This window comes from Kwoniella pini, chromosome 6, assembly GCF_000512605.2.
Source record: "Kwoniella pini CBS 10737 chromosome 6, complete sequence".
Taxonomy (NCBI): Eukaryota; Fungi; Basidiomycota; class Tremellomycetes; order Tremellales; family Cryptococcaceae; genus Kwoniella; species Kwoniella pini.
The window spans coordinates 1,107,013-1,119,103 of NC_091721.1; the positions used below are offsets into that span (position 1 = coordinate 1,107,013).

Here is a 12,091-nt window from a genome sequence, read left to right on the forward strand (position 1 = left end):
TTTATCTTTCAATTGGAATTTATTTAGTTTTATCAAATTCATGCATAATGATTTCGCAAATTAATTTTTTTCTACAATTACCAACTAGTGTGAATATACTTGCTTCACGATGACTTCTTACCTGCTTCATTGCTCTCCTTTTCTCGGCTCGCCTAATCGTTCCGATGCAAGTGAATGATAAAATGTAATGCTAAAGTATACATTGAATTTATGCTAATCAATATAACTTGGAAAACCCAGCTCAAACTATTCCATGCTATGAAATATATATACTAAATCCCCGCGTTCAAATCCTGAAAACTTTATATCTCACTTTCTTCCCTATTAACTTCTATACCTTCTTGATCCACTTGCGAAAATTCTTCGACCTGTGTACCATATTCATCTTTAGCTTCTTCTTCGGGAGATGGAGAAGATGAATCAGTAGGGTATTCTTCGAGATTTCGATCTTCCTCCTCTTTTTCGTATTTATCACTTTCATTCCATTCTGATGAAATATTTTCGATTTCTTCAATAGAAAAATCCATATCTATCCCTTCATCCGCTGCTATCCGCTACAATTGTTTTAAGCAAAAAACAAAATACCAATTATATTAGCGACTTTCCATTGAATGGCTCCTACGATCTATTTTTACTATTGGATAAGAGGAAGAGAAACTAAACTCACAGCATATTCTAAGAAAAGCCTCATCATATAAGCTTGTAAATCTTCCATTCTAAACATTCTTTGAACAAAACATTGCTAAAAAAATTAATAATCTTTATTAGCATCATTAAATCTGTGTTTATCACAGTAGTAAATTGTACTTACTCCATTTCTAGCTAAGGCAGCTGCTGTTTCGTCAAAACCAAGTTCAGGATATTTAGGTGTACCTCGGAAACTATCATATCAGAATCATTAGCTCATTTCAGCAATTTAACCGTTATTGGAAACGACAACTTACAAAGCCATTATATCTGTAAGATCGGAGAAATCCAATTTGGCAGGAACATACATGAACCATCTGATTTCGAATTCAGTAACATAACAGCCATCGCTCTCAAATTAGAGGAGGAAGACATACGGTATTAAGTGAGGTTGGAACCATTCAGTGAACATTGTCATTTTAATTACCATCGAATTTGTACTCATCAACCTTCTAAATCGACCGCTACAATCCCAGATTGTATCGTTAACTTGACCCCTAAAGTAATTGTCAAAGTAACTCACCTCCATCCATTTCCGTCAATGTCTAGGAGGAATTTATGTCTATTCAACTCATCCGCACTTTGATGTCCAGCCCATTGTATTTCTTTTCTATTTAGCCAATCATACCTATCAGCTTTGACTTTTGATGACCTTATGATCGTCTGGAGGTGTACTCACTGCATGTCATCGCAAGTTCCATCTTCAGTATCGCATTGTATGGGTCCACCGGATAATTTGATATCGTAAAAGAAATCCATCGCTTCGTCCGTTGCAACTTCATCTTGGGTAAATGTCAATGGATCATTTATATTTCGTTTGGCTCCCGATTGAGATGAAGCATGATACTGCTTATTGTCGCCCAATTGACCATCGTCTTCTAACCTTCGGCTAGACGATCGGGATGGTTGACCAAGATCAGGTATGAGGTACGACATTGAATCGGTTGATGTATTTGCTGCAAAGTGGTGTAGTCGAATGCGGTGAGCCTGACGCCATGGTATAGACGAATTCATCATTGAAATCCCTGTTGAACTACCTCGCTACGGAACAAGATGAGCTTGAGATATATGTTTCTCCTACAGAATGCCAAACATGGTCTAGCCGACACTTACCCAAACGAGCTTGTCATTGTCTTTTTCTTCCCATACCGGATCCTTGCCTATCGCAAAATCGAATTGATCGGTAGGCGTGACTAGTATGTCAGAGCTGTAAAGCTATATCAGTTGAACCATCTCGTGTTGAGCCATGACAGGCTGACTTACTTGATTGAAGTTTTGGCAAGACTGAAAAGTGGCAATAATTGCGTATGAGGTTTAGGTAAAGAATCATGTCCATGAGGTTCGAGTGTAAGACCATGTACGGGTATCAAATATGGATCTGAACGGAAATTTTTATTAGCTAATTGCGCATTTGATTACACAATATGAAATTTTATCATCTCAAAACGCACTTTGACATGGATCACCTGCTTCTAAACTATCATATATGAATGATTTTCCTTCAATAAATTCTTTATTTTTTCTAAAATTAGTTCCAGGTGCACAACTTCTACTTAATTTAACTTCACTATTATCTGTTTCTTTTAAATGAGTTGTAACTTCTCCTCTTAATCCTAAATCAATTAAAGAACCTCTTCTTGCCCAAGAAAGGTATATTTGAGGTTGATCAAATATTGAAAAAGTAGCTTTCATATTAGGTAAATATTTTGAAAAACCTTTTAATAAAGCTGAAGTTTCATGTGCTCTTGGTAAAGTTCCTCCCCAGTTTAAACCTCCAGGATCACGTATCTGGGTAGGGTTAATTAGTTCATATTCATAAACCACAATGAAAAATAAACTCACCTCAATTTCAATTTCACCATCTTCAATAATTAAGGTAAAAGTTTTTTCCATATTTTCTACCCATTCCATTCTTCTTTTCATTTCACTTTTAGGTAATGCGAAAAATGGAGCTAAATCTAAATTAATTCTATCATATTCATCTGGAAGAACAAGATTATTTTTTGAAGCAAATTCCCACCATTTATCAAAACCTTTAGGTGGTTTTCTACCATATCTTCTAATATATTCTCTTACAGCTTCTTCTAATGTTCTACTTTGTCTTGATAATAATTCTTCCCATCTTTTTTCACCTAAATTTAATAACAAAGGTATAGGATGTAGTCTTGATCCGTCTTCCCTTTCATCATCAGAATTTAAATTTATAATTAAATGACCTGTTGGTGAATATGTATAATGATTATGTGAAATATTATGTTTTTGATGTTGATGTTGATGTTTTGAATTTAACTCATTGTTATTAGGGAATATATTACGAAGTCGATTTAAATCTCTATGATATGCTTCTACTGGTGAAACAAATTTACATAAACCATCATCATATTCTTCTTCTTCTACTACTTCTTCTTCTTGGTTATTTATTCCTTCAGAAACAATGTTATTCCAATTAAATTTTCCATTTCTTCTTAAAGAATGAATGATTTTTTTATCTTTTAAATAATGAAACAAAGTTCTAGTTGTTAATATTAATATACCTAAAAATAAAAGTGATATTAAAGCTCTTTTAGGTGATCTAAAACTTCTTGGTAAATATCTTTTTTTCCAAGGTGGTGGTGGTGGTTGACCAGTAAGAGAGAAATTTGATGGTTTTATATATGATTCTTTTGAACGTGAATTGAATGAAATACCTGATGTAGGTGATTCTGGATATTCCCTTTGAAGATTATTAATAGGTGGTGGTGAAATTGGACCTCTATATCCAGGAACCGATGGTAATGATAAGGGTGTACGTGGTGGAGTCGATGTTGCTCGATATGGGACTCGTGGAGAAGGTTGAGCGCGATCCATTTTGCTGATCAGTTAGAGCTAAGGAATATGAAGTGTACCACGAAGTTTGTGAATGCTAAGATGTCATTGATAGTTTGTATTGCTAAGAACAAACCACCAACACTTCCCACCGAGATCTCCAACGCATGTGTGAGAATTAATGAGACGAATGGCCTACTGATTACTCCATACTATATCATGTGCGATTCAAATGCAAATGTGATGACATCAATCAAAATGTGAATTAGCATGAGAGAATGTTCAGTAATCAGAGACATGATTGACTTACTTGTTATACGTTAATTATACAAGTCAGGCGCCGGAATCAGGAATGGCATGCTCCCTCCCTCCCAATCCTTAATCCTGAATTGCCCTGAATGATCGACACTCTTAAGGAACAGAATAACAAAGCCTCAAGAAAGGCTTGCTATGCACAGAACATGCATGATAGATTGGCCGTGCACTGGCTAAAACCCCAGCTGAAATAGCTGATAGCTGAGAGAGAAATATAGTCTATACATAGATCGCGATATCCTAATCTAAAGTATCACCATAGCCTCCCGGTGGCCCTTTCCGACTCGATTCGACATGAGCATAAGCATGCGAATCATGTATATTGAAGTCATCTAGACTCAACGGACGTAACTTGAAACCCTCTTTCCTAGCTTGTTCTAATCCTTCTTTACCTGCTTTACCTTTCTCCCGCATGACCTCTCTTACAGGTACCATGGCTGCATTTCTGCATGTTTCTCTTAAGTCCGATCCTGATAAACCATCCGTCTTTAGGGCTAATTGAGGGATAAAAGGTGATTCGAGAGTAGTATGGGCGAGCATCTACACAGGCAAGATGTCAGCTGAGGCACAACAACCTGCAAGGGTGATCAGTAGAGCGACTAACCAAAGTCAAGATCTTTATACGCTGTTCGTAATTCGGTAATCTAATTGGGAACCGCTTAGGCATCCGTCGTAGTATTGCGGGATCGATGCTGTATGTTCGACCTGTTAGCTTGATTGTCTTTTCTAGCTGCAGTAGACTGCGAATGATTAGCTCACTCATTCGGCCTATTGGTTGCACCAAGTACCAATATACGGGTGTCTTTGCCCGACGTTAAACCATCCCATAATCTGAACAGCAGGATTAGCTACACCCCTTAAACCACTGATAAATTCCCACTCACGTCATAAATTCTGCCTTCATCATTGCTGTTACTTCATGATCTCCCGCTGATCTCTCTCGGAACAAAGAATCAATCTCGTCGATGAATATCTTCAGAGACGCAAAAGTCAGTCAACAAGGTACATAAGAGGTATGCTCTATTGACTTACTATACTAGGTTGCACTTTCTTAGCTAGAGAAAATAGTCCAGCCACCAATTTATTCGATTCACCGAACCATTTATTCGTTCTAGAGCAGAGTTATCAGTTCTTTCTGTTCTCAGACAAATGGGCTCAAACGATTCATCAGCTGACTTACAAACTGGATAGAGGAAGATTGATAAAAGTAGCTCCACTTTCCTTAGCTAAAGCTTTAGCTAACATTGTTTTACCACATCCTGGATGTCCATATAATAAAACACCTTTTGGTGCAGATAATAATCCACCTCCAGAAGCAGCTGCAAATAATTCAGGAAATGTTAAAGGATAAATAACAGTTTCTTTTAATGAATTTATAATTTCATCTAATCCACCTATTGAATCAAAAGTTACATCTATTTTTGAAGGTGGTACAATTTCCGAAGCAATTGTTGATTCATATTCATCTAATTCTAATTCTGATAATTGTTTTTCACTTAAACCTGTTTCTGATAAAAGTAATTTTCCTTTTTCTTTTGCTTTTTTAGATGAAGCTGAATTTGATGGACCACCATCCAAAGAAGAGAGGACATATCTTAATGCGTAGTAAAGAGCCATTTGTGATGCAGCGAAGAACGCAACTAAATGACAAAGAAGGTTAGAGGTCACTTTTAAAGTAGTTCTCTGGGAATGAAACCACTTACCATCCATTACTACTCTTCCAACATCTCTGCGGGACATTTTGAGTAATATCTCCGGCGATCTAAGGGCTATCTAGTGCAAATGGTGAAGTGATAGATTCTGTCCTATATCTCGAAATGACAACGTTTTGTAAAAAGAATCGATGATGTCGAAAAAGTTAACGCTTTCGGCATCCTTCGAACATCTTCAGCCGGATGAAGCTGTAGAAAGCGGCAAATATAGGCACGAGTCTTTCTGTAACAGTTATGCTTTACTTGGCGCGCCTGTATTTGGCATGTTTGTTTGTTTTGCTTCTGGTGAAGCGCGGCTGCTTTTCCTTTCCTGAAATTGATAAATAAGCTGAAAAGCATCTTATATCTATAAATCAATATCATTTACCTTAAACAAAGCGTAAATTCTCATCACCAGCTCTGCGCAGAAAGTCAGAGTACTTAGGCGAACGACTGAAGATGTCACAACCATTATCAAGTATGATGGGAGGTTTATCATTGAACGGAGGTGGTCCTGCATCACCTTCTCCTGTTGGTAGATCAACAAACAATCATTCTCAAAATCGATTACCTCCAGTTTTAAAAAAATACATGAACCCAGGTTTAGTTAGACCGCCAAATACAGGCTTGATGTCAACCTCATCTAACGGATATGGTGAATCTCAAAGAGGACCTTTATTGAAATTAGCAGGTATAAACGTTCCTATTCCACCTAAATCAACTACTTCTTCACCAGCTGGTAAGATAAAACAACATACCGCTCATGGATTACATGGTCCAGTACATTCCACTTCTTCAAGAGCATTATCGAGTTCTATCAATCCTAATGTTCCCAAACATCCCATTACTTCACATAATCATACGTCTCATACTTCTCAAAGTCAAAGTAAAGGTTTAGATTTAGGTAGATATGATGGTGGATTGGAAGCTGATCTAGAGGGGAAAGAGATTGTTACTGGTGAATCTGCTAAAATGTTAGAAATGGATAGTGGAAGGTGAGCCATTTCTATCTTGAACGATGCAGTCGCCGAAATTGAAGGGTTGTGAATCCAGCTCTGGGATACCCCTTTCCTTACCAGCATTTCAGATTGGTCGACCACTTGGTAAAGGTAAATTTGGTAGAGTTTACTTGGCTAGAACAAAAGCACCACCACACTTCATCGTAGCATTAAAATGTCTTCACAAGGCTGAAATCGTACAAGGCAAAGTGGAGAAACAAGTAAGGCGAGAGATTGAGATTCAACAAAACCTAAGGTTTGTTTAGCTTACCTGACTGTCATCAAATCTTACATATAATGACTGATTGTTTGACTTGCATGATAGACATCCAAATATCCTTCGACTATACGGTTACTTTCACGACTCGAAACGGATCTTCTTAGTTTTGGAATTTGCTATGAAAGGTGAACTTTATAAGCAATTGAGTAAACTGGGTAAATTCGATGAAAAGAGGAGTAGCAGGGTAAGCTAGTTGTTGACGGAGGACAATTCCAAGTTAGCTGACTTGTATGCCTCTTTTCCCCAGTATATCGCTCAAATGGCAGACGCATTATCATACTTACACAAGAAACACGTTATGCACAGGGATATCAAGCCTGAAAATTTGTTAATAGGGTTGAAAGGTGAATTGAAGATTGCAGATTTCGGTTGGAGTGTCGTGAGTATATCTGATTGTATTAGTGTAAGATGTTAAGGACTTTCTGATCATCTGTATGATAGCATGCCCCATCGAATCGACGTAATACATTATGCGGTACTCTCGACTATCTTCCCCCTGAGATGATAGAAGGTAAAGAACATACGGCTCAAGTGGACTTATGGGCATTAGGGGTATTGTGTTATGAATTCATAGTTGGAGGTCCACCTTTCGAGGTGAGCCATCAAACACTTACTTCCATTCAGCATATGAGCTGATGAAAAGTACACAGGATATGTCTGGACATGCCGCCACGTATAAAAGAATAAGGAATGTTGATTTGCACATTCCGGATAGTGTTTCACCTGAAGCTGCTGATCTAATCAGACGGGTATGTAGCATTTTGATTTTGCTTGGTCGCACAGCTAATATCATCATTGATATTTCTAGTTATTGCGGTATGTTCCCGAAGATAGACTTGCTCTTTCAGAGGTTTTGGTACATCCTTGGATATTAAAATATCAGAAGAAACGATCAACAGGAGGGATTAGGGAATCATAAGGTCGTTGTAGATATTGACATATGGACGATGCGTTTTTTATTGGATTTACCGGATTCTATACTTATCTTTGAAGATTGTCTGCCAGAAACTTGATCATAATCTATTTCCGTATAATCATATACATGTGTACAAAATGTAACGTTGATTCAATTAGTGACCGCACAAGCATGTGTGTTGAATAAGGGATCTGACAAAGCTAAGGTGCTGATGTTCAATGACTTCATATTCCATATCAAGTCAACAATACTTTTCGATCGAATCGTGTGGTACCATGTCGTTACTCAGAGAGACCAACTTCCAAGTAGAGGTATCTTTTCTGAGCCTACATTAGATCAGATCAGGCTTTCAAAACAGGGGAAGGGGTCACCAACTTACACTTGAGACGCAATTGATGGGACATTGGGTCATGTTCGAAGAAAGGCTCCTACACCTTGAAGATGTTAGTGATAACATACGGCGAGCGTCGGAAGAGCGTCATTGCCTTGAGATATCTTTTGATGTTGGGCTCGTCTTGGCGGAAAAGTACGAGTAGGACGGAGCAATTTGCGGAGACTACACATGCTTGGACAGTGGATATGGCGAATAGAGTCATGAATGTAAACGAATGAGAGCTGCACTCTTGTGGCGTTGCCATATGATCTCAATGGAGTGCATATTTTTTTACTCCGAGACGTCGATATTTTGGTCCGCACCGTCATATCCGTGCCACTTTGCTTCCATATCTTATGACCTAGTCCTCTGTACGCACGAGAAAGTCAATTATATCGTCTGTGCGGGTTTCCCAAAAATCCGCATTAACTTTGTATTGTTAAGTGGTCCGTGCTATTCTGATCGGATTGAGTCTTATGATGTTGATCCAGGCTACTTGGGCCCAGATTTACTCATATTTAATGATCATGCTGTACAATACTTGAAGCCAAACAAATATTGACTTCTTAATCATCTCGGAACAAAGACACGATCTTGATACAGGATGACACCACAAATTTCTCCTGAAACAGAGCTTAACGCACTAAATTCCTTCATTCTTCCTGCTCTACCAGACCTCATATTACCTCCTTTACCACCGATCTCTAATGAATCACTTCAATCAATCTTATTCGATCATATGCCATCTTGTAAAATGACCACTAAGCTTTGGGCTAAGAAAGGAAACGCAAGTGTGATCGTACTGGGTGACTCTAAGATTAGTTTTGATGATCTAGTTTACATTGGAGCAACTCTTCTAGGTATAATAAGGTCTTGCGCATCTTCTCGTTCTCATGGAAGCTAACGTTCATTACTTAGGAACTGTGGTCGTAGTGTTTCTTCAAGATGAATATCCTGCTTTTAGTGAAGGAATCGCATCAGTAAGTTGCATCAATCCGTGTCCAGCTTTCAAATTCAATAATATGTCGAGTACAGATTATCAAGAAGCACCTAAGATGTAGTCAAACTATATCACAAATATCGGTTGGATATAATCTTTATACAGAGTTCAAATTCGACCACGACCCTTCCTTAGAATTCGATATGAAATGTCTTCAGATGACTCAAGCTTCCATATTCAAGGGGTACATCGGCGCATTATATCAATCAATAGTCCAGACGAATCTCAGTAGTCAACCACTTCTCCTTCACTCTCCAGTGTCTGTCCGCTCTTCGAACAATCCAAGCTACATATCGGCAACAGATTCCCCATCAACGAATCGCGGAGAAGCTTTCGAATATGTTTATGAATTTCTCAAACCGTTATTATTTCAATTAACAAAATTTACTATTGATCAACTAAAATTCGAAGCACTAAGAATACAAGCAATATATCCTAAATATTTCCCTCGAGTATATCCAATCTCACCTGAATGGGCATTAGAAGATCTCAAGTCAAATTTAGGTAAATTCAATTTACATACTTCTGGGAAGATTGTAGGATCAAAAGCGAAATACGAATCCACAAAAATTGAAGGCAATTGGGCGATTATACCCTGGAAAGTAATTTGTGAAGCTAAAGATCTGGATGGAAAGATATGGTAAATTCTTCGAAGATCCTGAGTTTCAACCAGATTTTATAGTTAGAAAGCTGACTTTCGGATGAATCGGTGCTATAGGTCAGCAGAAGCGATTAGATTCAATAAGCGATTAGCGGCTAATGTGGCTGCTAGGAAAGTATGTGTGGCTATAGGTATTATAAAAGAAGGTGAACAGGTCTGATTTCTTCGATTAAGGAGAGATATGATGTAGAACAGACTTGACAGAGAAGAATGTCTTTATGACCAATCGAGAAAATTTGAACTCGATCTTATCATCTGTTTATTCTATGTAAACTACATTTTTAGGTCCGGATGAGTCGAGAAAGCGGTTGGAATACAGCATCTGAAACCGCCACACATAGTCGCTGGGATGCGACGCCATAATCGAAAGGCGGTGAAGCAGCACTTCGAAGAGGAACCGTGCATCTCTTGATCATACTTCGTAGACTTGCTGAGACTGGCTTCAGCTTTGTTCGTGAGCCTGGATGTTCTTCTTGCTGTCACCTCACTTTTTTCTTCTTCTTACAAATCCCAAAACCTCTCTCCATATCGCTTAAGCCATAATATCAACATCTCTTAACAATCTTGATCTTCTGAAGATGCGATACCAAGTTTCTGAAAACGGTAATAATTCCTTATTCTCATTCGTTCTTCCCCCTCTTCCTAAATTTCCTTTACCTCCTCTTCCAAATATCAAAGACCAACATCTATATAGACAAGTAATCACTCATGTATCTGTTCAACAATTGAACAGACGAAGCGTGATGGCTTTGGCTAAGCCTGATGACGATCACGAGAAAGCGGTCGATTACGAGAAATTAGAACATGTCGGTGATGGATTATTAGGTCAGTCAGCTAAACAATCCCTCACTTTCGTATCAATATGAGGCAGACTGAAAGCTGACATGTATTCCTGACAGAGTCAATCGCTTCTGGTTTGATAAATGATATGTACCCCTGGTTAAGACAGGGCGGAGCAGCCGTAAGTCCCCCAAGCTTGCCTACAATCCAAATCGAGTATACGAATATCTTGTCGTTTGGAGCGACCCGAAAAACCGCTTGTCCCCTCTTAAGCTGCAGGACTGAGTAGCATTGACTTACTGAGCTGTCCTGACAACTGAGTGTCTTGTTTCGTAGATCATCCGAGATCATCTGGTTTCTAATGCTACTTTGGCTCAAATATCAGTTTTCTACAACCTTCCTCAGCTAATCAATGCTCGAGAGGAGTCTCTTGAATACGTTCGATCATCTGAAAAGATCCAAGCGTCAGTGTTGGAAGCTTGGATTGCAGGAGTCTTTTATAGCTACCTGAGTCACGGTCCTGGCAGTCATTTATTCATTGACGAAGAAGGTGTCATTGAATATCAAGAAGGTGTACCTCCCAACAACGAAGATCTAGAATCAACAAGTCAAGACGACACAACATTGAATAAGGACGAAGAGCTGGTAGAAGGTATCGAAGAAGCCAATTTTGATGATAATGCTCCAAAGGGTCTCCAACCTGCAATTGAGCCTAAAATATTTACGCCACAAGTAGATAAAAGCTCGTTCATCGATTTGACTGGTTCTAATAAGATTGGTAGTGTACCTAAAGTCTCCCATATCACTGATTTGGAAGACATGATTAGTGTGATGATGACGACCGCGATCACTACTGCAACTAGCAAGACTTCCCTTACATCAGCTGTAGTGAAACCCTTGTCGGGCGATGCCAAATCGATGGAAGATAGTCAACAGATTCACTCGGAATCATCTTCAAGTGCCATTCAACGATCAAATTCCCACACCCCTGCAGCTACCATAGGCTCAAAAATCAGTACACAGCTAAAAGAAACCACCAATCACCTAACAGTCACATCGAGCAAGTCTAACATGCCAGCAAAACGGACCAAAGGTCAAGCATATGATTATCTAATTTCATGGCTTGTCCCCCTTCTCACACCGTGCTGTGAATGGATATACGCAACATTATTGGAAGAACAAACCAAGATATTGATCGAACTTCCAGCTGGAAATGTAAAATTGATCATACCTGAAGAATGGAAAGATGAAGATCGAAAATCAGTAGGTATGCCTCAAGCTTTATCACAGCATCCATGGATTAGAGGATCAGGTTCCAGGCCGTCTTACGTCAAACAACCGATGCCAGGACAGAGATGGAAAGTCGTCTGTACAGCTATTGATCTAGATGGGGAAAAATGGCAAGTCCCTTACCTCTGCAGCTCGGCTTTGATGCGAGAAAAGGCTAATGTATTTGTAGGATTGGCGAAGGTATCAGGAATACCGCTCAAAGCGCGAAGAACGTAGCTGCGTGGATGGTGTATAGGCAATTAGGTCAATGAGACAAATGCGTTGGGTTAGTCAAGGGTGCTGATATAATTATAGT

General features: G+C 38.8%; 5 protein-coding genes across 5 annotated transcripts; 3 read left to right on the forward strand and 2 right to left on the reverse strand.

Moving 5' to 3' along the window:
• Positions 1 to 302: 302 nt before the first annotated feature.
• On the reverse strand, positions 303 to 3,534 carry I206_104852 (uncharacterized protein; the record flags this gene model as incomplete). The annotated part of the gene is made up of 11 exons (XM_019154156.1): positions 303 to 554; positions 668 to 742; positions 812 to 881; positions 945 to 1,004; positions 1,065 to 1,151; positions 1,211 to 1,297; positions 1,367 to 1,728; positions 1,801 to 1,894; positions 1,951 to 2,065; positions 2,139 to 2,475; positions 2,530 to 3,534. The coding sequence occupies 11 exons, from the start codon at positions 3,532 to 3,534 to the stop codon at positions 303 to 305; spliced, it is 2,544 nt and encodes an 847-aa protein (XP_019012896.1).
• A 513-nt stretch (positions 3,535 to 4,047) lies between these two features.
• On the reverse strand, positions 4,048 to 5,547 carry I206_104853 (uncharacterized protein; the record flags this gene model as incomplete). The annotated part of the gene is made up of 7 exons (XM_019154157.1): positions 4,048 to 4,347; positions 4,412 to 4,499; positions 4,567 to 4,638; positions 4,692 to 4,780; positions 4,840 to 4,918; positions 4,988 to 5,447; positions 5,511 to 5,547. 7 exons carry the CDS (start codon positions 5,545 to 5,547, stop codon positions 4,048 to 4,050), a joined length of 1,125 nt encoding a protein of 374 aa, XP_019012897.1.
• Positions 5,548 to 5,957: 410 nt separating this feature from the next.
• Positions 5,958 to 7,695, forward strand: I206_104854 (serine/threonine-protein kinase ark1; the record flags this gene model as incomplete). Its single annotated transcript, XM_019154158.1, has 7 exons — positions 5,958 to 6,493; positions 6,552 to 6,752; positions 6,822 to 6,960; positions 7,024 to 7,155; positions 7,218 to 7,370; positions 7,427 to 7,525; positions 7,585 to 7,695. The coding sequence occupies 7 exons, from the start codon at positions 5,958 to 5,960 to the stop codon at positions 7,693 to 7,695; spliced, it is 1,371 nt and encodes a 456-aa protein (XP_019012898.1).
• A 974-nt stretch (positions 7,696 to 8,669) lies between these two features.
• Positions 8,670 to 9,886, forward strand: I206_104855 (uncharacterized protein; the record flags this gene model as incomplete). The annotated part of the gene is made up of 4 exons (XM_019154159.1): positions 8,670 to 8,925; positions 8,984 to 9,045; positions 9,101 to 9,705; positions 9,784 to 9,886. 4 exons carry the CDS (start codon positions 8,670 to 8,672, stop codon positions 9,884 to 9,886), a joined length of 1,026 nt encoding a protein of 341 aa, XP_019012899.1.
• Positions 9,887 to 10,304: 418 nt separating this feature from the next.
• On the forward strand, positions 10,305 to 12,047 carry I206_104856 (uncharacterized protein; the record flags this gene model as incomplete). The annotated part of the gene is made up of 4 exons (XM_070203010.1): positions 10,305 to 10,551; positions 10,626 to 10,687; positions 10,843 to 11,906; positions 11,966 to 12,047. The coding sequence occupies 4 exons, from the start codon at positions 10,305 to 10,307 to the stop codon at positions 12,045 to 12,047; spliced, it is 1,455 nt and encodes a 484-aa protein (XP_070059111.1).
• Positions 12,048 to 12,091: the final 44 nt, after the last annotated feature.